The 22,734-nt window shown below is 60.3% G+C and overlaps 2 protein-coding genes across 3 annotated transcripts in view; one reads left to right on the top strand and one right to left on the bottom strand.

The window, feature by feature from the left end:
- NOC2L (NOC2 like nucleolar associated transcriptional repressor) lies at positions 1–13,919 on the top strand. 2 transcript variants are annotated; one of them, XM_058719537.1, is made up of 19 exons: positions 1–132; positions 283–435; positions 2,130–2,304; positions 2,393–2,515; positions 3,195–3,315; positions 3,402–3,492; positions 4,109–4,187; positions 4,315–4,425; positions 4,927–5,040; positions 5,753–5,941; positions 6,305–6,444; positions 7,349–7,460; positions 9,060–9,173; positions 9,514–9,615; positions 10,903–11,046; positions 11,171–11,284; positions 12,257–12,392; positions 12,773–12,871; positions 13,185–13,919. In XM_058719537.1, the coding sequence occupies exons 1-19, from the start codon at positions 107–109 to the stop codon at positions 13,289–13,291; spliced, it is 2,250 nt and encodes a 749-aa protein (XP_058575520.1). In that variant the 5' UTR covers positions 1–106; the 3' UTR covers positions 13,292–13,919. The 2 variants fall into 2 exon arrangements, with proteins under 2 accessions (XP_058575520.1, XP_058575521.1); XM_058719538.1 differs by having other exon boundaries at positions 3,198–3,315.
- The window catches only part of SAMD11 (sterile alpha motif domain containing 11), a 21,576-nt gene continuing 12,268 nt past the window's right edge, over positions 13,427–22,734 (bottom strand). The window contains 9 exon segments of the mRNA XM_058719536.1: positions 13,427–14,240; positions 14,357–14,467; positions 14,831–14,955; positions 15,203–15,717; positions 15,801–15,879; positions 16,087–16,202; positions 17,300–17,462; positions 19,402–19,536; positions 19,710–19,799. Coding sequence (XP_058575519.1) covers positions 13,995–14,240; positions 14,357–14,467; positions 14,831–14,955; positions 15,203–15,717; positions 15,801–15,879; positions 16,087–16,202; positions 17,300–17,462; positions 19,402–19,536; positions 19,710–19,799 — 1,580 coding nt within the window. The 3' untranslated portion in view covers positions 13,427–13,994.

A 22,734-nucleotide genomic window follows, 5' to 3' on the forward strand; every position in this document is an offset into this window, starting at 1 on the left:
GGGGCGCGGAGGGGCGGTATTGGGGGCGGGGCCCGCCTGGAGGAAGTGCGGCTAACGCACGGCATTCTGGAGCCGGAAGTCGGGCGCACGCTGAGGTTTGGCAGTAATGGCGGTGGTGCGGGGCACCAAGCGGTAAGTTGAGGCTCTGAGGATCGATTCGGCTTTCCAGGGGACCCTTATATTCACAGCGGCTCTCCTTGAGCTTAAACGCGTTCCTGGTGCAGCAAGGCTGGGGCAAACCGGCCTGGCAGGGAGTCCTGATCCAGATGTTGTAACCCGCAGGCGGCTGGCGGAGCTGACGGTGGACGAGTTCTTGGCTTCGGGCTTTGATTCTGAGTCTGAATCGGATCCCGAAGGAGCCCCAGAAGCGGAGACGTGGGCGGCGTGTGGAGCCGACCGGAGTCTGGATAAGCCAGGCGGAAGCCCCTCGTCCAGGTGAGGGGAGCGTTTCCCGCGGGACGTCTGTAAAGCCAGACCCTCTTCACCGTCCTGGCCCACCCGTCACGTGTATGCTGACCAGTCCTGGGGCCTGAGGATCGCTGGCCCCTTCCCCAGACCCTTCGCCTTACTCATTCTTTCTTCCCGTGTTTGCTGAGGTTGTGTTCTGTGACAAACGTACATTGGTGAATAATAGGCCCTTTTCTGGTGTAGAGGAGCTCGCTCAGTCTCGGGTGATTCACGACGTGTGGTATGTGAGAAGAAATGAGTGCGGCAAACAGGAAAAATAGAAGGGGTAGAGAAATGGGGAGCATGTTGGGCACCAGCTGTTGCTGTGTTTAGTGGAGAAGGCCCTTTGAAGAGGTGGTAATTGGACAGAGACTTGGGGGGAGTAAGCCACGCAGGCGGGAAGAATGCTTTGGTATTTCATGCAGCAGGAACAGCCAAGCTCCTGAAGTGGGAGCGGGTCTGACACAGAGGTGAGTGTGTATGGAGGAGCGAGGGGGAGAGTAGTAGGAGGTGAACCAGGAGAGATGATAACGGGGTCAGATTTTGTAGACAGTTTATAAGACATGCGCTAAAATGGGAAGTCATCTCAGGGTTTTGAGCTGTGAAGTCACGTCCTGTGACATGCAATTCAAGAGTCACTTGGGTTGCTGTGTTGAGAGTAGGTTGGAGGTGGTGGGTGTGGAGATAGGGAGAGACCACTGTGGTAATTGGGAGAATTGAGAGATGGTGTTGGGTTTTTTGTTTTTTTTTTTAATGTTTATTTATTTTTGAGACAGAGAGAGACAGAGCATGAACAGGGGAGGGGCAGAGAGAGGGGGAGACACAGAATCTGAAACAGGCTCCAGGCTCAGAGCTGTCAGCACAGAGCCCGACACGGGGCTCGAACTCACGGACCGTGAGATCATGATCTGAGCCGGAGTCGGACGCTTAAGCGACCAAGCCACCCAGGTGCCCCGAGATGGTGCTGGTTTAACTAGGAGGCATGAGAGGCTCTGAAGGGCTTTTGCTAATTAGGTCTCATGGCACATTGCATGCTGGGTATGAGAGACAGAGGTCGTCTTTCACCTGAGTGCCTGTAAAGGTAGAGTTACCCGCAACTGAGGTGGAGCAGAGTGCTGGCAGAGCAAGTTTGGGGGAAACCACAAGTTCAGTGTTGTATGTGGGTTTGAAATGCAGGTGTTGGGGCGCCTGGGTGGCGCAGTCGGTTAAGCGTCCGACTTCAGCCAGGTCACGATCTCTCGGTCCGTGAGTTCGAGCCCCGCGTCAGGCTCTGGGCTGATGGCTCGGAGCCTGGAGCCTGTTTCCGATTCTGTGTCTCCCTCTCTCTCTGCCCCTCCCCCGTTCATGCTCTGTCTCTCTCTGTCCCAAAAATAAATTAAAAAAAAAAAAAAAAAAAAAACGTTGAAAAAAAAAAAAAAAAAGAAATGCAGGTGTTGAGGCAGTTGGCTATGTGAGTGTGGAGTTTGGGGGAGAGAGGAATCTGCTGAAAACTTAACTGCTGGAAATCCCCTACCTTGGTTGTGGGTAGCTGTTGTGGAGAGAGCAGATCAAGCCCTGTAGTTTCCCTGTGGAGGCTGGCGAGCTTACAGTGTGGAGGACAAGAAGCCTTACCCCACGTCCCGTACTCCCCAGTCCTGTGGGCTATGCCTGTCCTGTGGACTTGACGACCCCTGCCTTCTCAGTCGGCGTAAAGGTCGTGCGTCTGAGCATAAGGACCAGCTCTCTCGGCTGAAGGACAAAGACCCGGAGTTCTACAAGTTCCTGCAGGACAATGACCAGAGCTTGTTGAACTTCAGTGATTCGGACAGCACCGAGGACGAGGAGGAGCAGCTGCACACTCTGCCCGACACGTTGGAAGTGAGGGCTTAGGCAGAGTTGGTGGGGGCAGGGGCACACTTCTGGCCTCTGCATGCTGCTCCAGCCTGGTCCTCTGTGTCTGGTGCAGGAAGCAAGTGGGGAGGAGGAAGATTCGGATGAGGATGAGGTCCCCAGAGGACTGAAGGGGAAGAAAAGGGATTCTGCTCCTGTGACCCTAGCCATGGTTGAGAGGTGGAAGCAGGCAGCAACGGTGAGAAGTGGCATGGTGTGGGCAGCTGGACACCCCCCACCCCTTTAGGAGTCTGCCCTTGACTCATTTTAGTTACCTGGGTCTGTGGCAGACGGGAGGAGCCCCTTCTCTGAGCACCCACACTGGGGTCCTCTTCTGCACCAGACCCTCATGTGAAGGATGTCGCATGGTTCTGCCTTTCTGCTAAGAGGCTCCAGGATTGCATTCTCCCCTTCGGTCAGAGATTCTAGGGGCTCTTTCTGCTCTCTTCCACTCAGTGTCTCTCTCGGGCTCCCTGTTCCCTGAAGTCTGTCGTGGGTTAGGACATAGTCTCTGCCTTTGTCAGGAGCTAGAGCCCTTCCTCCAAGGGTTTTACGTTGGTTTCTGCAGAGATAGGAAAGGACAGAAGGGAGAACCCTAGAAACCACCTGGTGCAGGCCACCATCCAGACCTGGGACCTTCAGCCTCTCCCCTGAGCCAGGCTCCCTGCCCTTCCAGGAAGATTCTGGACTCTGGTTTTTTGCTGTTTTCCCTGCACGTGGCTCAGCAACACTGCCTCCACCTCTGCTCCGTGTCTCAGAATGTGGGCAAGGGGTACCTTTCTGTCACAGCATGTTTCTGGAGCTCTGGTTGCCTATTGCTCTGTCCAACACAGCTGACCGCTTCCCCAACGTTCTGGGTCCTCTTATCCCTAATTTAGCAGCACCTTACTCCGAAGCTGTTCCATGAAGTTGTGCAGGCATTCCGAGCTGCTGTGGTCACCACCCAAGGAGACCAGGAAGGTGCTGAAGTCAGCAAATTCCAGGTCACGGACAGTGCTGGTGAGCTGGGGTGAGGGGACCTGGGATGCAGGCTCTCTGTTCTGTCTTCTGTCCTGTGAGCAGTATCTGTGGTCCCCTCATTGCAGTGTTCAACGCCCTGGTCACCTTCTGCATTAGAGATCTTTTTGGTTGTCTCCAGAAGCTACTGTTTGGGAAAGCCCCCAAGGACAACAGCAGGTGAAAGGGAAGAGGGGAGGTAGGGGGGGTGTGGTCAGGACCTCGCACTGGGGAAGGCAGAAGCCTTGTGATCTGGCAGTCCCCCTCTCGACCCAACCAGCACAGAGGGATGCCGAAGACGGAACCAGGCCCTTTGCCGGGCTCCGGGGAGAGGCTGGGCGGGGCCAGTTGGGTGGCTTTGTCCTTCCTCCTTTCTGTTTTCCTTCTGAAAAGGTACATTCTCTGCCCACAGTTCCTCGGGGGGGCCAGAGTGTGTGCTTGGCTTTGCACCACTGGTTTCTTATGTCAGGATTCTCCCCTTTTCACTCTTTTTTTCTCTTCAAGTGAATATTTCATCCACTCTTCTGCTGTTTGCTCTGGGGATGGTGTGTGTATCTGTAGGTGGGGGCCTCATTGAGGAAGCTGACAGGTGATGGTGGAGGGGATAGCCGTTGAGCGAGCGGGCAGCAAACACACGTATCGTGAGTGGTGCTGGCATCGGCCAGGCACAGACTCTTGTGCGAAGGGGGCCGCTGCACTGGGAGAGCAGTCACCGTGAAGGGTGGGGGGCTTTGGGGGGAGGTGTGCGGTGCGGGGGGGGTTCGCTCAAGATGGGGTGGGCTTGGTCTCTCTGCAGGGTGCTGCAGCCGTCCAGTAGCCCACTGTGGGGGAAGCTCCGGCTGGACGTCAAGGTCTACCTGAGCTCAGTCGTACAGGTGCAGTTCCAGCGGGGAGGGGGCCTCCTGTATCCCGCGAGGCCTGGCTGAAGCCAGTGGTGCAGTCCTTCCTTGTGTCCCAGACATGAGTGGGTTTGGGGCCTCGCTGACCCTCCTGCTTCCCCAGCTGGTGGCCTGCGTGACGGAGGCGACAGCAGCGGCGGCCGTGCTCCAGCATGTCAGCAGTTCCGTGCCATACTACTTGACCTTTCCCAAGCAGTGCCGCATGCTACTCAAGGTACCCGGCTCTCTCCCTTTGGCACTGTGATCGGAGGCGCGTGTGGCCACCCCTCCAGCGTGCCCCGCCCCCAGCCAGAGTGGGGGTGGCATCTGCACCCGCCCCCCACCCTACGCCCTGCTGGGATTCTGTTTCGGTCAGCTCTCTGCCCTTGGTGCCGCGGGCCCGGTCGTGTGAGGCAACCGCTTTCTGACAAGAGCTGTAGCAAGACGAGCTCTTCTTGTGTTCTAATGTGCCTTTCTGCTTAATCGACTGAGCCACCCAGGTGCCCCCTAACGTGCCTTTCTGGACGCGTGCCTAACAGCAAAGCTGTGTTTCTGTGGTACAGCCTTCTTGGGGAGCCTCTGTTACCTTTCACGTTTTTGTTACTTTTTCACTGAGGTGTAACCGTAGCTCTATCCTGAGGTGCTTTGGGAGGGGCTGTCTCCTAGCAGTGGCCACAGGGGCCTCTGGCTGGGCTTGGGGAGGCTGGGGCAGGCAGTGATGTCTCTCCTTCTGCAGAGGATGGTGATTCTGTGGAGCACAGGTGAAGAGACGTTGCGCGTACTGGCGTTCCTCGTCCTCGTCAGGGTCTGTCGGCACAAGAAGGCTGTCTTCCTGAGTCCTATCCTCAAGGTAGTGTGGACCCCCGGCTCCTGCCTCTGATGCCCCCCAGTCTGTGTCCATTAGAGTCTGGGTTGAAAGTCTTGGCCTGAGGTCTGGGCGGCTGCCTCTGTGGTCAGCTCCTCTTGCTGAGGCTGTGGCTCTGGGCTGACCCGGGCCATCACTGCAGTTCTCTCCCTAGGAAGTGGGGGACAGTGACAGGGATGGGAGCTCTTGGTCCCCTGGGGCTCCACATACACTGCTCTGCACAGCTCTCCCCTCAGCAGATGAGGACATCAGGTGTGGAGAGGGACAGGGACCCTGCTGCTTGGCTGCACGCCTGGGGTGATGTGTCCCGCACAGTGACCCTCTAGAAACCCCTGCGTGGGCCTGGCCTGTAGCTGCAGCTTTTCTAGCCCCTCCTTCCCAGTCCCTCCGTGGTCTCCTTGCCTCTTCCTGCAGTTATTCACGCTGCGTTTTCCTTGGCACTGCGCCCTCCCTATAAGTCTCCTGTTCCGTGCGCGGCAGACTTTGTGTGTGAGATTGGGGGTACACGTGTGTGGCAGCTGAGCAGCAGAGGGCCCAAGGAGCATGTGCCACGTAGGGGGAGGGGTCTGCAGCAGACGTGGCCAGCCGTGGCTCCCACTGAGGAAAGGCCCAGGTGTCTGGCAGCGGCTTGGAGCTGGGTGGCGGGTGCACAGTGCCCTGGCAGCTCGGGTGGCCCTGACTGGGATCTTTCTGGCAGCAAATGTACATCACCTACGTGAGGAACTGCAAGTTTACCTCCCCCGGCACCCTGCCCTTCATCAACTTCATGCAGCGGACCCTGACCGAGTTGCTTGCCCTGGACACTGGCATCGCCTACCAGCATGCCTTCCTCTACATTCGCCAGCTCGCCATCCACCTGCGCAATGCCATGACCACACGCAAGAAAGTGCGTGGTTGGGCTTATGGGGTGGGGGTTGGCATGTCTGGGGTCGGGCCCCACCCCACCGTATACTTAGGGCTCCACAGCTGAGGGGCTGGGACCTCCTGGAAGCCTCCGTATTCCTGTGTAGCCCTGGGGAGAGACAACCCAGTGCCTCGGAGGGCTCAGGGCCCTTGCCGGGGGGGGGGGGGGGGGGTTTGGGGAACAGGTGGAGGGTGCGGGCAGCTCTGAGGGTGGGTCGGGGAGGGGGTGGGGTAGGTGTTCGCTGCGGCTGCTGGCTGGGACCCCGAGCACACCGTGGGTGAGGGAGGGCTGGACCCTTCTGGGACCCCTGGGCTGACTTGGAAACGGACTTCACTCTGTGCCCAGGAGACCTACCAGTCAGTGTACAACTGGCAGTTCGTGCACTGTCTCTACCTGTGGTGTCGTGCCCTCAGCACTGTGTACCCCTGCGAAGCCCTGCAGCCCTTGATCTACCCCCTTTCGCAAGTGGTAATTGGCTGCATCAAGTGAGTGACGGATGGGCGGGGTCACCCTGAGGGCCAAAGGAGGTCAGGGCCAGGGTATGTGGGCTGTTACGGCGGTCAGGGTTGTACAGACTGTCTTTGGACAAGGTCATGGGAGGCTGGTTTAGAGGAGAGGGTTACACAGGGAGGCATCCTGGAGGGTCAGGAGGAGCTAGTTCTCCAAGGGTATGTATGAGCCATCCCTGGGCCCTGGGGTCTGTTACTTGGCAGCACCTGTGGAAGGACCGGGGGTGGGGGTGGTGGGGGGGGTGGTGGGGGGGCGCCATCTGTGACCCAGAGGCCAGCATGGGAGAATGCCCCAGATTCATGCATTCTGGGAGATGCTGGGTAGAAGGGACTAGGTGCGGTTTGAAGGGAGTTTGGGTGTCTGTCTTACCATGGGGTTCTTGGGCAGCGGGTCTAGTACAACGCGCCACATTTCAGTTGTGACCGTTGAGCTTTGGTTTCTGGGGGCAGAGAATGAATGGAGGAGCCGCGTGTGCCCAGGTGGCTGCCTTTGTTAGCCAGGAGGGGTCGCCCCTGTGCTCCTGAAGGAGGAGCCTTGAAAGCAGGGAGCTGGGAAGAAAGAAAGCTTTGAATGAACCATCTCCCGCTGCTCTCCTCCTGCATTAAAGTGAAATTAAGTTAAAAGCCGCGTGGGATGTTCTCTCACCCGATAATTGAGTGAGGAGGCAGGTCCTTAAGACCCGGATTTTAGTCGGGGACTTTTGGTCTGCCCTGTTCTGTCTGGAAGAATCAGAGCAGGTGTGGCCACTGACCCTGACGAAGTGACCGAGAGGGGCCCTTCCTGAGGTTCGAGCCCCACGGATGGAAACAGGTCATGGGGAGCCAGGCTGGGATGGTGAGGCTAGGGCCTCTGCTCACTCCTGCCTTTCCATGCTCCCAGGCTGGTTCCCGCTGCCCGCTTCTACCCCCTGCGCATGCACTGCGTGCGTGCTCTGACCCTGCTCTCGGAGAGCACCGGCACCTTCATCCCAGTGCTGCCCTTCATACTGGAGGTGAGAGGGTGCCCGTCGCTTGGGGTGGGAGGGGGCAACACAGTGCCTCTGTGGTCTGCTTGGAGGCGCTGCTTGCTGCGCACAGACCGCCTATCCCGAGATGCAGTGTAACCCTCCTGAGTGCTGGTGTTCTCATCTGTAGAGGAGGTTTTATGAGGACATTGCTCTGTGCAGCGCCTTGCTCCCTGCCCCAGCTGGGGTGTGTGTTGGCAGGCGAGTGGCAGGGAGGACAAGGACAGCTGCTCTGCAGGGCTGGCCTGAGGGTGCTGGTTTTAGGACACGCTTGAGTCTATTCCAGTGGGCAGGAGAGCTGGGCTGGAACCCTAGATCTGATTCCAAAGCTGCGTTTCTTTTTGCACGCTCCTTTGTGTATGCGTGTGTCTGTGCGTGTCTGTGCGGATCTGTGTGCATGCTTGCATGCCCCGGGGGTTAGGCCCCGCCCCACCTTATACTTAGGACTTCACATCTCCCTACTAGAGAGGCCCTTAGTGCCACCTGCTGGATGGGCCGGATTAGTGGCTCAATGTGGCCAGAGCTGTGGTCTGCACCGGTTTACCAAAGTACGGGGGAGAAGGGAGCCCCTGGGGTTTCTCTTCTGATTTCGTGTTTTCTTTTTGCACAGCCCTTGTACTGATCCCTGCGTCAGCATGCCATAGCTGTACTGGCATGTCCTTTTTACATCCACAGGTGCAGGCCTGTCCTTTCCAGAGAAAATAAGTCACAGAGGCAGAAGGAAAGCTCTTTGCCCCCAGGGCGTTTTTGCCCTTGCCTCCCTGGGTGGGTGGGAAGGGGTGCTGAGAGCAGCCCCTGCTCCACCTCAGGCTGAGCCAGGCTAGAGAAAGGGCAGGGCTCCCCTAGGGAAACCTGTTATTAGCACAGTCATGGGTGCTTTTTATCTGGAGCTGTGCTGAGCTCAGCTGTGAAGCATCATCCTCTGCTCTGTGGTATCTTCAGCATCGGCCACCCACCCCCCTCAGGGCAACATCCTGGATCACCCCTGCGCGAGGGTGGTGAGGAGGGGCCAGGCATGGCTCCTGCTCCGCTATCCCAGGACAGCCCGCAGCCTTCGGACACGGGGAGGACTTCCCTGAGAGGCAGAGGCCGATGGGCACAGCCTGTGGTCTCTGTGGAGGATGAGGAGTTATGAGCTCCTCAGGCCCTTGCTGAGACCCTCTGGCCATTGGCATATCACTCCCAGGATGCAGCCTTGGGGTTGGGACCAGGCCTTGGGAATGCAGTCATGGGTGAGGACGTTGCAGTGTCAGTGACCCTGTACAGAAAGGACCTTTCTTTTGTTTCCAGACACTGGTTCTTAGGGCTTCTTGGTCTGGTTTTAGGAGAGGGTTGGTAGCAGTGTGCACGGGTGTGCTTCTGATCCTGCCCCCATTGGCCAGAATCCCGCTCTGCAATGAAGTGATGCCCTTGGAGGCCGGAGCTCTGGAAGGGAGGGGGTCTCTGGGGCCACAGGACTGGCACTGCATGCGGCTACCTCTCCCTGGTTTTGGGGCCTCTAAGGATCTGGGGTACAGATGGGGGGGGGGGTGGGATACAGTGGGGCATGAGGCACAGCAGGCCAAGCTGAAGTGGCTTTTGGGACAGGTTTTCCAGCAGGTCGACTTCAATAAGAGGCCGGGGCGCATGAGCTCCAAGCCCATCAACTTCACTGTGATCCTCAAGCTGTCCAAGGTCAACCTACAGGAGAAGGCATACCGGGTAAGGCTGGCCTCCAGGCCTCCTGTGGAGACGCTTGGGAAAATACCTTGGGCGGGGTCATAGCAGCATGTTCTAGGGCACCAAGGTCAGTGTACGGGGTGACTGGAGTCCAATTAGTGTGGACGGGAGGGGGCTTGCTGCCCTCCAGTTTGTGTGGGCCTTCATGGGTGTCTTGCGGGGGAGGTTGTGCTCCTTGGCCTCAGCCATATTGAGCCAGAGTGTGGCTTCCGGGGAGGCTGTGGAGGCACATCCTCCGATTTCCACCCTGACAGCAAGCAGGCGTGAAGAGGGCTGTGTTCCCATCTCCCCTGACGTTCTCCTTTCTTCTCTGCTGCCTCAGGATGGTCTGGTGGAGCAGCTGTACGACCTCACCCTGGAGTACCTGCACAGCCAGGCCCAGAGCATTGCCTTCCCCGAACTGGCGCTGCCCGCTGTGCTGCAGGTGTGTGCCAGCTGTCCGGCTCCCTCTTCCTTTCCCAGATGCCTTGATGGCGTGCTTCGTAGCAGACTAGGCTGTCTTCATGGGCTCAGCTTCCCATTGACACAGGGGCCAGAGGAGGCACCCTTGTCACAGCCACACAGGGTCAGTGGCAGAGCCTAACCTGCTGCGGGGTTTCATGTTGGCGCTGCCTCATCATAGGTAGCACGAACATAGGGGTGTGGAGTCCTGAGGGGTGGGGTTGGCGCAGGCGAGTTAACGGGGACCCTCGGACTTGCTAGCTCCTCCCCAGGCCTGTCACAGCCCAGGGACCAGACCGACCAAGAATTCTCTTCTAGGAGTAGTCCTGGTGGAGTGGGCTGGACCCGGCCCCCCAGCCCTGGGTCAAGCTGGTCTCCTGACTGTATACTTTCCCAAATGGTCCTGCATGCAGGTTTGGGGCAGGAGGAAGTCCCGGTCAGCCTCAGCACCAACCCTGCCTCAGTTTTCCTTCAGGTGATACAAGGGTGGGGTTGGAGTCCTTTCTCTCACAAGTCCCTTCTGGGCCTGTCAGAGGTCCATTTGCTCTCAGCCCAGGTGTTTGCCATCTCAAGGAGGCAGGGGCCTTTCACGGGAAGGGCCAGGTCCTGTCCCTGATTCTGGTGGGCAGAGTCAGCTCCCCCAGCTGTAGGCCTGCTTGGTGAGTAGGGGTGGGCTGCCCACACTCGAACTGCACCTGGTTCCGAGGCCCATCCGGACACATGTGGCCGTGTAGGCAAGGCTTTATTTCTGGACTCCAGGTCCCAGAATCATGGTCTAGAACATGGGTCAGCAAACTGTTCTGGCAGAGAGAGCTAAATGGTATTTTAGGCTTTACAGTCATGTGGTTTCTCACAACTGCTCAGGTCTCCTCTTTGAAGTACAAAAAATCCACAGAAATGCCTAAGTGAAGGAGTGTGGATGTGTATCAACACAGCTTTATTTACACAGACAGGCTGAGGGTGGGATGTGACCTGGAGGGTAGATCCATGCCGCCTGTTCCTCTGCCCGGCCCGTAGGGTGGGCCATCTGCTCTCCAGCCCCCACAGGGCCCAGGCAACAGGGGTCATGTGGCACCACGCCGCGGCCCCCACCCCACACCAACGTAACTGCCCCGTTCCCCAACTGTGTGTGCTAGGGCTGTGAGACACATGTTTCCTGCTCCCCCATCACCTCCCCGTGGTCATGTGTGATCCCGGCAGATCATGGTCTGTGCCTGGACCTAGGCTGAGCACCGCGCCCGCCCCCCCCCCCCCCCCCTTCCTTTTGCAGTTGAAATCCTTCCTCCGGGAATGCAAGGTGGCCAACTACTGTCGGCAGCTACGCCAGCTGCTAGAGAAGGTGCAGGAGAATGCTGAGTATATCTGCAGTCGCCGCCAGAGGGCCTCCTTCGGTGTGGCTGACCAGCATGCAGTGGTCAGTTGGGAGCTGGTGTCTGGGTGGGTGGGGTGGGCAGCACTGCCTGAGGGCACTAGTCAGTGTAGGGCTGGGGTTTGGAGGTTTCCCCAGGGTGGACATGATCCTGAACCTCTCCCCATAGGACACCTGGGAGAAGCAGACCCGAGAAGAGGGGACACCTCTCACCAAGTACTATAGCCAGTGGCGGAAGCTGAGAGAGCGAGAGATCCAGCTGGAGATCAGTGGCAAAGAGCGGGTATGTCTGCAGAGGAGGTTCGGAGCGGGGATGTGGGCATGACCACCTGGTTTGTTCTGAGACCAGGGTCTAGCACCCTGGCTCTGACTTTAAGACCAGAGTGGGGAAGGGGGCTTGTGGGAGGAAATAGTCTCAGGGACGATGTCACCAGGACGGTTGGGGCCTGTTCCCAGCTGCAGCCTGTCCTGGGGCTGCTCTGGAGGGGCAGACATCATGCATTACTGGGTGACCGGGGGGCTTCTCTCATGACCTCCAGGAGGAGGTCCTTACCCCTTGTCAGGCCTGACTGGGCTGGGGATTTTGGGGGAATAAGTGGCCAGACTGACCTTGTTTCTCAGGCCAGCCTGTGGACACCAGGAAGGCAGGGAGGGGCAGGAGGAGCTGTGCCAGTGGGTGTGGCATGGTGTGACTTGAGGGGACAGTTTCGTGCTGAGTGGCATGCCTGTGACTGTATCCCTGTCCTGGTATCATGGGTCTGCAATCCCATGACGTGATGGCTAAAGACGTGGAGACACAAAGGTGGCGGGGGTGGGGTGGCTATAGCTGGGCCTTCAGCCAGTGGATGTAACTATGCTTTTGATGGTACTTAGTGGCCAGTGTGTGTGGCTGGGGCCCCCTCACCTGCCTGGCAGGGTGGCTGTCCAGGAGTCCTACCCAGCGATGCCTACCAAGTTGGCCAAGCAGAGTCTGTGTGGGGACGGGTTGGGGGGCAAGGCCTGAAGGGAAATGGAAAAGGGAATAGGATGCCGGGTTGGGGTAAAGTCTGTCTTTGGGAATGGGAGGGAAGGACAGTAGCTGCGGTCAGGGCTCTTGCTGCATGATGCATGATGTGACCCAGCTGTGGCTGTGAGCTAAGCCTTGAGGTGGAGGGTGGGGCCCAGGGCTGAGACATGGTGGGTTGGGGATTGGGCCAGGTGGGTTCTCTCATGGCCACCAGACCACCCTCACCACTCTGGTTTTGGGTCTTTGCAGCTGGAAGACTTGAACTTCCCAGAGATAAAGCGGCGGAAAGTGGGAGGCAATAAGAATGAAGACAGAGTGGAATTTAAGGACCTCTTTGATCGGGACAGCGACGAGGAAGACAGTACCGTGGATTTCTCAGAGAGAGGTAGGGGCCTGGACTCCTGAGCCTGAGCTCCCTGTGGGGAAGGGGTAGGTGGCCCTGGAAGGCTTCCTGACACATCTCATGGAACCAGAAGAGGGTGCCTGCTTCCCCCTGGCTGCTCACGTTTGCGGTGCCCCTTCTCCTACCACTTCACTTGCTTTGAGGTGAGGGCCTCCCAGAGTTGGGACACGTGTCCCAAGACCTTATTCCCTCACCTGTACTATTGGCTGGACACTTCTGAATCCTTTCCACCTGTACGAAGGGGGCCTGAGGGAAGGGTGGGTGGGTGCGGGGTTGTGAGCCTGGCCCACACTCCCACATTAGCTGTCCCCAGTATGTATTTGCTGGTGGGCTTACTCCCATGGGCTCTTCTTGGTCCCCAGGGAGGCCTGGGTCCCCGAGAGCTTGGCAGAGGGTAGAGGAGGAAAAGGAGGAGGAGGATGGCAGCCTTAGCAGCCAAGAGGAAATCAGCAATTCAAAGGGTGAGTGATTCCTGGGAGTGAGGGGTGGTGCTGTGGCCCTTTGAACCTGTCTGTTCAGGAACCCAAGGCTGTCGTGGGCGTCACTTCGTCGGTGGGTGGGTGGGGCCATTGGGTGGGAGAATGGCTCTAAGTTGGGCTCACACCCCTCCTTGAGGTTGCCACGCCAGCTGCTCCGTTCCCGCTGGCTCTGGCAGCCACTAACAGTGGCACCAATAAATTAATTAGGGCTGTGATTAATTAGCGATGAGTAATCTCCAAGGCTGGCTTCTTCCTGATAAAGCAGAATTTATGTAGCCCCGGTCTCTCCCTGCAGATGGAGACCCAGACACAGAGGCGGGGCTGCACCTCGGGGAGCTGTGGCGGCTGGCCCAGGGACCAGAGGATGAGTTGGAGGAGCTACAGCTCTCTGAGGAGGATTGAGGGCTGCCGGCCTGGGGCGGGGCCTGCGGGGACTGCCGTGCAGTGTTCCCACCTTACCAGGCAGCCAGGCTTGTGTCTTCTTGGTCGGTGCTGAGACCCGAGGCCAGGGCCTGCGCAGTGCGGGGGAGGGCAGTAGATGGCGGACTGGGCTTTATTTTCACAACATGAAAGACCAGAAAGTACCGAGCCCTGTGCAGATCCCTGGAGTGGCGGCTGTGGGGATGGAAACCAGCACCATGGAGCCTGCCCACACTACATACCGCACTGCTGGGTTAGATCCATCAGCCCCGTGAGGGAAGCTGGTCTGGAGTGGGACTCTGCCCTGACCTCTCACCCGATGGCAGGATGCTGAGAATCTCGCAGACAACTGTCCCGGTTCCAGAGAGAGCCAGCAGGCATGGCCAAGGCCAGTGTGGCATGATGTGCCTTCTCCGCCTCCTCTGTCATTCTTTGGTTTGTCTGCAGGTACCCAGGATGCAGAGTCCCTGTGCCTGGGCTCAGGTTTGGGTCCCCAGGCTGTCTGCACCTGACTCTACTCCCAGAAAGTTTCAGAAACTCTTTTCCTTTGATGTCATGTTTTCCTTTAAAAAAATCTTTGTTTTTGCATCCAAAACCAAAAGGAAGAGAAGCTGTGGAGTGGGTCCTTTGTATCAGAGCTGCTGGCACCGAAGGGCTCAGGGATTAGGGTGGTCCACCCACCAGGTTAGCACAGAGGCTGGGAGGGGTCTGCAGGCCCTGGGAGTAGAGCCACAGTTCCATTCTCTTGCTTGGGCGAGGCTCTCCCAGCAGGGGGGTGCCCCCCACCATAGGGGGAAGGGGCCAATGCTGGGGACAGGGCCTGCTCTCCAGAGGTGAGCTCCCGCTCTGGGGCCTGTAGTGTTGGTGGCTGCAGTGGCAAAGCCACAGGGAAGCTGGCCATGTAGAAGACTCGGCCCAGGCGCTTGGCCACCTGTGGAGAGATGGGCCTGGGTGGGGGGGCCTTCTGGGTTGCTGGCCTGCAGCCACAAAGAGCCTCAGCGCTGACCCACCATTGTGTGGAGACTGCTGCCCCCAGCTGGCACTCACCTGGGCCCGGATCTTGAGAGCAGGCCCGAGCTTCAGCCCCATGGTGGTCAGGAGGTGCTCCTCTGTCAGCAGGGGCAAGGTCTCCCCATCGATCCCCTGTTCTCTGAAGACCTGGGGGCGGGCAGAGGTCTAGGCCTGAGTGCTGGGACCAGTGCCCGCCCACCCTGCTGAGTCCCTCCAGCCCACCAAATACTGAGTGTCTGGGGTCGCCTCAAGGCTTTCCAGCGAGAGCAGGGCCAAGGGAAGCTGCTGGCACGGTGTGTCAGAAAAGCTTGCAAATGGAAGGAAGGTCTGTGTGTTGAGCGTGTACGTGCCAGTGTTGGAGGCAGAGGCACTGACGCGGCACAGGGCAGGGGGAAGCATGCAACAGCATCCCCCTCCTCCCCACACACTGTTGTTGAGGAGGGGAGATGGGGAGGGGCGGGGAGAGGCGCTCAGAACCATCTCAGGAAGGTGTCCCCCCACCCCCCTCACCGGTGCATATTCTCCACAGCCAGAAAGGCCCCCCACAAAGCTGCAGACATCGTCCACTGTCCACTTGCTGAGGTCCTCAGGGGCTGTGGTCTCCTCCCCATCCATGAAGAGTCCCCCCATGGTGCCTGGGTTGGTGGGGGGGGGGGTGGTATTACTAGGACTATGGCCAGCTCTTTCCTAGGCTCCCACCCCTGTCTGCTGACCTTTGCCCAAAATGTTCAGAGATGTTGGACTGAACACTAAAAAGGATTTTTCTTCCCATGGACACCCTCCCTAAGACCCAGGGCGTGGTGGGGGGAGGGGGCACAGAAGGGGAGCTAGGATTCTTTCCACCCCATGGAGGGATCTAAAGCATGGAGAGGGGATGCCCACCTGTGTGGAAGTAGGGGCTGACGGCGTAGGGTAAGCCCAGGGGCAGTGGAGGGGGCAGCATGGACCCTGAGAGAAGCCCCTTCCCCTCAGGGCTGGCCCCTCCAGTTGGGGCTTGGCCCAGGGTGGGGCCCTGGCCCCCGGCGGCCACCATCTCAGGGTCCTCTCCTTCTGAATCCTTTGGGGGCTCATCCTCAGAGCCATCTTGTGCCCAGAGCCCAGCCCCCGTGGTCTCCTTGGACTCACTGGAGTGGGCTGAGGCAGGGCTGGGTCCCCCCTTCCGAGGGGCTCGGCGGACAGGCTCCCGGGGAGGGGTGGGTGGGCCGGGGCCCGGGGGTCCCTGGGGGGGCAGGGCCAGCAGCGGCGCGGAGCTGTGTCTCAGCACCAGCATGGCCCCGCGCCGCTGCAACTCCTCCGCGCCGTCGGCGGGGCGCAGGGTGGCTTCCGGCGCCAGCAGCTGCGGCCGGTGCGCGCTCTCCAGCTCCTTCTGACGCAGCAGCTCTGCCGACATCTCCAGTCTGGACCGGGAAAGGCAGACAGTAGTGTGGGTCATGTGGCTCGGCAGGGCCACCTCCTCCTCACCGGTCGCCAGGGCACCTACCGGGCCAGGTTCTGCTTCCGCAGGAGCTCCTGCTGCCGGGCGAGCATCTCCGCCTGGGCAGGGGGCAGGAAGCCGTAACCTGGTGGGAAGGGGACAGACCACGAGGCCAGGTGGCCGAGTGGTCTAGGGCCGCCCAAGCCCACCTGGTCCGTCCTTGGCTTCGGCAGGGGCGAGGGTAGGTACTACGGAAGCCCTCGTGGAAACCGGGTCGGTCATAGGCAAACCCGGGTGCACCCACACCAACGGCCTCCCGGCGTGCGCGCTCGCGCACCCGCCTACTCCTCACCTGGGGTCTGGCACAGGGCCGAGGGCACCCCCAAAAAGGGAGGCCGAAGGTGGGGGCCCAGGGCGATGTGAGGGGCATTCTGGGGCGACAGCAAGGGGGGCGGCTGCGACAGTTCCCTGTGGACGACGGGGCGGTAAGAGTGCGCGCCGCAGGCCCCGGCCCCGCGCGCCCCCTCTATTCCCGTAACTGTCCTGCTCCCCCCCCCCCCCCCCCGCCGCCGCCGCCGCCGCCGCCGCCGCCGCCTCTACTAATTGCCGGCCCCGCGGGCGGTCGATGCACCGCTCGTTACGGCTCCGGGTCGCGCGCCGCCCCCGCCCCCGGCTGGCGGCGCCAATTAATCTCGGCGGCGGCGCGGAGGCGCTGACCCGGCGGGCGGCGGCGACTGCAGCGGTAATTACCGCGCGGGGCTCGCCGGGCCCCCGCCTCCCCGCTCCCCATGGACCCTGGGCGGCTAGGGGGGCGGGGGCGCAATTAGCTGCAATCCTGGAGGCGGTGGAGGCAGCTGCAAATAGCGCTCCGTTGGGGGGGCGGTGTGGGGGGCTGGGGGCTCGGCGTTGTTGGGGGTTGTACCCCGGGGCCCGGCTGGAGACCACCGAGAGCCGCCACAGCCCTTCCCGCCCCCTAGCTCGCTCACCCCTTGGCCTCTGCAGGTGGACGGAGGGCGGGGGGGTGGGGGGGAGGGGGAAGGGCTCCCTTCCCCAGCTCTCGCCTGACTTCAAGGTTTCAAGGCCTCGCACTGCTCCCATCTTCTGCCTTCCGCCCCCTCCACACCCTCCTCTCCACGGACTCCCCCAATCTGCCTCTAGCCCCCACACCTACCTGTTGGGGGAGCAAAGCCCTCAGCTGTTTCTGGAGCACCTGGATTCAGCCAGTCCCACAGTTGCTCAACAGAAAGTGCCATCACCCTTAGCACCCTGCCCAGAGGAGGGGTCACCCCCCCCCCCCCCTCACACACACACACACATTCTATTCCAGGAGTGTTCTAGGCCTCTGACCAACTCGGGGGTCAGACCACGAACCTAGGGCCAGCACACTGCCTGGCACACTTTCTGTACCAACATGGCTGCGTGTGACTGTGGCGGGGGAGGAGAGTGTGTGCACGATTGAGGGCAGATGCAGGCTGTGGACGTGACCTGCAGAAACCAGGTGCTAGGTGTATCTGAGAAGCCAGCGAAGAGAATATGGGGCCTTTTCTGATGTGGGCGCCCAGTACCTCTCTGAGAAGGATGGGGTGCCAGCTGGCACGGTGCCCTCTCGGTGCTGAGCCAGGCCCTGCTTTCGGCGCTGACCTGCCGTGGATGAGGGTAAGTGGACTTCCAGGCCACTGGGGCTCCTCACAGATGCTGCTGCCACCTCTTGCCGGACCCTCAGGAGATCTGGGGGGGTTGGGGTGGGTGGGGATGGTCAGTGGTGGTCTAGAGGCCAGACTCCCCCAGGGCTGGGGAACATAGGACACTGGCCAAGGACACCAAGGAGACCAGGTGCTGATGAGAGCATGTCCTCAGAGCGACCTTGCCGTTTGGTCATGGGGACAGAAAGATGAACAGAAGGCCACAGGGCAGGGGAGACCAAACCCTTAACAGCGCCGCTAGCTTTGTATGGCGCTGGGAGTGGGGGTTGGGAGGCACCCACCTGTATTGAGAGAGGGGCAGGTTAGCAGTGAAAGCGATGTGGGGATGCCAGTAACCAAGATGCAGTGGGAGGGAGGGGAAGGCCTCCCTTTCAGGGGATTCTGTGGCCTCTGAATGTTGATATTGACAGGAGTTCAGAGGTTATGGAGATCAAGGCTGCAGGGGGCCTTGAGGGATGGTGTTGTGCAAAGACCCAAGAGTGAGGGATCCTCAGGCAGGCCTGCTCCTGGAGGCGTGGGGATGGGTCTCCAGCCCCGGACAGACGATGCCCAGGTGACTTCCTTCCCGGTAACACTCCGTGCACACTCGAGGAGTCTAGCCCTCTGCTCCACATCCGGGTCCCTCCATCCTGCTCGGCCGGGCCTCTGAGTCTTCCCCCACTCCCACTGTCACCCTTCCCCCCTCCCCCCGCCCTGCTCAGCCCCAGCCGTGGCCGCCGCCGCCTGTTTATAAATTAATTACCCGAAAAGCGGAGGTGGGCCCTGCCCGGGCCGGGTGCCAGCCCGCAGAGCCCAGCCGGCGCGGCCGCCTGCATCGATCCCAGCGGGGCCCCTCGCCCCCGCGCCCGCCCGACGGCCTCGGTTATTTACAGTCGGCTCCGCGGCGGGGGCGGCGGCGCAGGGCCATGATTGACAGCCCGGCTCCCCGTGCTGCTCCCCGGTGGCCGGCGCCCCCTCCCCCGCGCAGGCCAGCCGAGCGGGCCCCAGGCAGGGCAGGGAAAGCAATTAAAAAGGAAGATTTTTAAATTATTAACATTTGGTGAATTATTCAGGCTCTCGGTGCCTGACTGCCCTGGGGGACAGTGCCTTGTGTAAGGAGAAATCCTGCCCCCTTTCCCAGCACCCCTCACCCACCTCCAGCCAGAAAAGCCAAGCTAGCGGCAGCACCGGGGGCTGGGGTCTGCCAGGCCAAGGTGCAGCTGGTCCGGGTGCCAGATGGTGGGTGGGTGAGGTGTGTCCATGAGAGGCAGGAAGGACAGATGGACAGAGCACAGGGTGGGGAACCGGGTGGGGCAGGGTCCCCGCCTCCAGCTGGAGCTTCTCCTGAGCACCAGTGAGGTCCTGGTAGCCACATCCCAACTGCCGCCCATCCTGCCTTCTGGATGTCCTAGCCTGACTACTCCCCTCCTCTTGGCCCCTCCCGCCTAGAGACCCAGGCTGACCCCCCCAGGTGAGGTGGCTAGCACAATCTCACACATGGCCCTGACAGCTGGAGTAGGAAGGACTACAGCATATAGACCCAGGGACAAAGAGAAGCTGCATGTACTGGAGAGAAGCAGGTGGGCCTGGTTCAGTCCCCACCTCCCACTCTCACCGGGGTTCACCTCAGACTCTGTTTTCTGTGTCTGTGAAATGACAGTGCTTGCGTGTCACAAGTGAGGCATGGGTCTGCTAGACAGTCTGGGAGACAGTGGGGTATGCAGGTGGGGGATCCCCCACATCTGCCCAGGCAAGTGGCTGCCTGGGCAGAAGGGGAGGAGAGTGACTCCTCATTGCCCACCTACAAGGGGCCTGTAGGGACTGAGGGGCCTACAGACCCACATCCAGACCCAGATTTGGTCTTGGCAGCCAAAGACCCCAGGGCCTCTTTTCACACTGAGCAGAGGCCTCCAGGGACAGTTAGAGCCTAGCACATGTGGGTAGACGCTTGGTGGGGGATCGTGCCACGGGGAGGGGGCACATACCGTGGCTGGGGAGGCCCAGGTGGTAGAGACGCTGCGGGTCCTCAAAGGTGCCGGCCTCACTCAGGGCAGACACAAGCCGGCGGTAGTGATCCTCAGGGGCCATGCTGGGCCCTAGTTCTGGCAGCAACAGAGTCTCTGTGTTGGGAGGAGCATAAGGTAAAGGGATTCTCCTTCAGATACCACCATGGGAGAGAAGCAGAACCTCCCCTCTTAGACCCTGCTGTGGGGCTGATTTTGCCTCGGCAGGGTCTAAGTTACCCCCTCCCTCCTCTGGGACCTGTCCCTCCACCTTGAAGTTGAGTTCCCACCTTGGGGTGGCTTGCTTCGTGCCTTCTTCTCCAGTGGGCACTCACTGCTGACGTGGGGGGTGCGGCCTGGCCTCTTGCCCAACAGGTCACCTGGGGGAGGGTAGAGTGAGCCCCACCCTGTTTCTCAGGGCTTGGAGGGGATGGAGGCTGGGAAGGCCAGGGGCAGGGAGGGACCCAGCCCAGGCCTCGGTCCCCGCCAACCTCAGCTCAGAGCCTAGCACACGTGGGTAGGGGATCGTGCCACGGGGAGGGGGCACGTACCATGGCTGGGGAGGCCCAGGTGGTAGAGATGCTGGGGAACCAAATCCATCATTGCTCAGGTGCCCTTGGATCCTGGCCAGGTCAAAGCCTTTCCCAGCCCAGGCTCCCAAAGGACATCTCGCCAGCCAAAGGACATCTTGCCAGACTTTGGACAGGTCAAGGGACAGTTCTGATCCTGGGCTTTGGGGTATGTGTGTATGTGACAGGAGGTTTGTGGTAACAGCCCAAGTGGCAACTCAGGACCCCACAGGCACCCTGCTGCCCCTACCCAGCCAGATTAGTCTCCTGTACAAAGTAATGGCCCCTCCTGGTCATTCTGCTAAAGGGAAATGGAAGGCTTTGGTTTAGACTGGAAGCCACTTTACCTCCCCTATCCTCTACCTGCTCAGGGAAGTCCCTAGGCAGCAGGCCCCCAAGGCCACCTTGAAGCCCCCAAGGTCAGGCACACCTGCCACACCAACTCCTGGGTACCTCCACCAAGGCCACACCCCTCACTGCCCTCAGAAGGCCTGAGCCAGCACCCTGGCCTTTCTGGCCACACACCTGCCTACCTGCCCAGCTGGGCTCTGAGCTCCTGAGGGCGCCCCTGAGCAGTCTCACCTGCTCTACACAGCCTGGCCATAGTAGCGGGGGGAGGGGCAGCCCCACTTCTCTCCCGAAGGCCTCTCTCAGGTCCTACATCTAAAACATACTCATCTGTCTCCCCAAGGCAGCACCTTTCCATCCCAGGCCCTAATCCCTCCTTCCTGAGCTCAGGGCCTGGGGTGGGGGGTCTCTGCTGAACAGCTCAGCAGATGCCCTGCTCTCCTGGGACCACCCCAGTGCTGGCCTCCAGGCCAGATCCTGTGCTCTGGCCCCCTCTCTGACCTGAGAGGCCGCCTGGGTGGGTGGAGTGAGGGGGCTACCCCCTCTGTGAACCAGGCCTGCCATGACACCTCAGCAAGGCAGGCTTCCCAGAAGCCTAATTCCCAGAGCCTAATTCCTTTCTCTTATTCCCTTAATCTGTCATTTTTATCAGGCCGGGGAAGTGCGGCAGCAGTGAGAGGCCGATCAATCTCCACTTTACAGCTGACAGAATGGTGCTAATAACTTATTGATCTCAGCCACCTCGCTGCCATTGGCCTGGGCTCGGCAGCCCAACCCCTGCCCTGGGAGACGAGGTCCTCACTGCTTGGTTGAAGGGTCCCCACCTCAGTGACCTGGCAGGACAGGTAGGGGGCACAACCAGCATGAGGGCCAGCCCCCAGCAGCCTTGGGGCCTCAGGGCAGGAGGGCCACAACATCCAGCTGTGCTGGGCCTGGAAGTGGCTTTGGGCTGGGTCCACACCCCATCCTGCATGCACCCCTTCTGGGTTTAGCAAAGAACCCAGCACCCTCACTTCCCTGAGTTCTGTTTCCCATTTTCCACAGTGGAACCTCCCCTTCCCCTTTCTCTTGGGGGATGAAGGCTCCCCTCTGTCTGGGGGAGGTGCTGCTGGAGACAGAAGGGCCCACAGTGAGACTCAGCCCCGTGACTACAGTAAGATCCCGCCATGGAGATCTGGGGGCCCACCAGTCCCTGATGAGGGCCACACTCACTCATAGACCCACATACACAGTTGTAAGATGCCAGCATGGACCCCAGCTGAGCCCCTCACAGTCCTCCGCGGCCCTTCCTGTCTAGGATCCAGGGAAGGACCAGGGCTGGGGTTGTGGGAATAAGATTGACAAGCGGCTCCCGGAGAAGCAAGAGGAGGTGACGGCAGGCAAATGTCTCCACCCAAGGGCCCACAGGCACAAGTGGAAGCCAATGGGGGACTGCAGCCCCGAGGAGAGGGCAAACTCTGACAAAACCTGGGCACGGCGCACACATGTGACACTCCATGCAGAGCACCTGTGACCCCTGACACGCTTGTACGCCCGTCTCAGCGTAAAGTGAGAGCGAGGACACAGGTGTGTGGCATGGTGACACCCAGACACGGGGTGTGAGCTGGGTGCGGGGCCACGCGAAGGCCCCAGGCATGCAGCCCCAGCTGCGAGCAGGGCACGCATGCACACTCGTGCTGTGTGCCGTGGGGAGGTCTCCATGTGTACGGGCAGCATGGGGAGGGCCTGCTGGCTTAGAATATCTCAATCACTGTGTGGCTCCCGCAGCTCCGCCCGATCGATGGGGCAATTAGATTTTATCAGCTGCCTGCTCAGCCGCCTCCAACAAGGCTCCAGAAGCAGCCCCCTCACACCCACCCCACAAAGGCCTTCCCAGGCACAGGCACGCCTGGGGGCACTAATGGGGGATGACCGTCTTCTCCCCAGCCTTTCTGAGAGCTGTAGCCACTGCCGGAAACTTCCCTGCCCGGGGTCCGTAGGACTGCAAGGGACCCCTGCCAGCTGCTCTTTCCTCCCCTTTAGCCGAAGCTCAGCCATGCCCCATTCTCTGCAGCAAAGCCCTGTGGCCAAGTCCCCTCTGGCCTACTCCTCTGTTGGGGGGGGGGGCGCGGTGTCCCCCAGCTGCCCCCTCCTTCTGAGCTCCTGTTGCCCCCAGGAGCCGTCCCTCTGAGATGACCCTCTGAGATGACCCCAGGAGCTTCTGAGCTAGCACTCTCCTGCCTCACCCCTGCAGAGATGCCCCCTCTCTTAGGCGATGGACCCCCTTCCTCCAGACGCCTGTGCTCCATGGGGTCGGTGGGCACTTTCATGCATGTAGAGCGTGTCCCTGCCCTCAAGTGAGCCATTCACGATGTGCATTTCTGAGCCTCTGTGAGGCCTGCACATCCGTGACTGTCCT

Source organism: Neofelis nebulosa, chromosome 2 (genome assembly GCF_028018385.1).
Source record: "Neofelis nebulosa isolate mNeoNeb1 chromosome 2, mNeoNeb1.pri, whole genome shotgun sequence".
In the NCBI taxonomy this organism is placed as follows: Eukaryota; Metazoa; Chordata; class Mammalia; order Carnivora; family Felidae; genus Neofelis; species Neofelis nebulosa.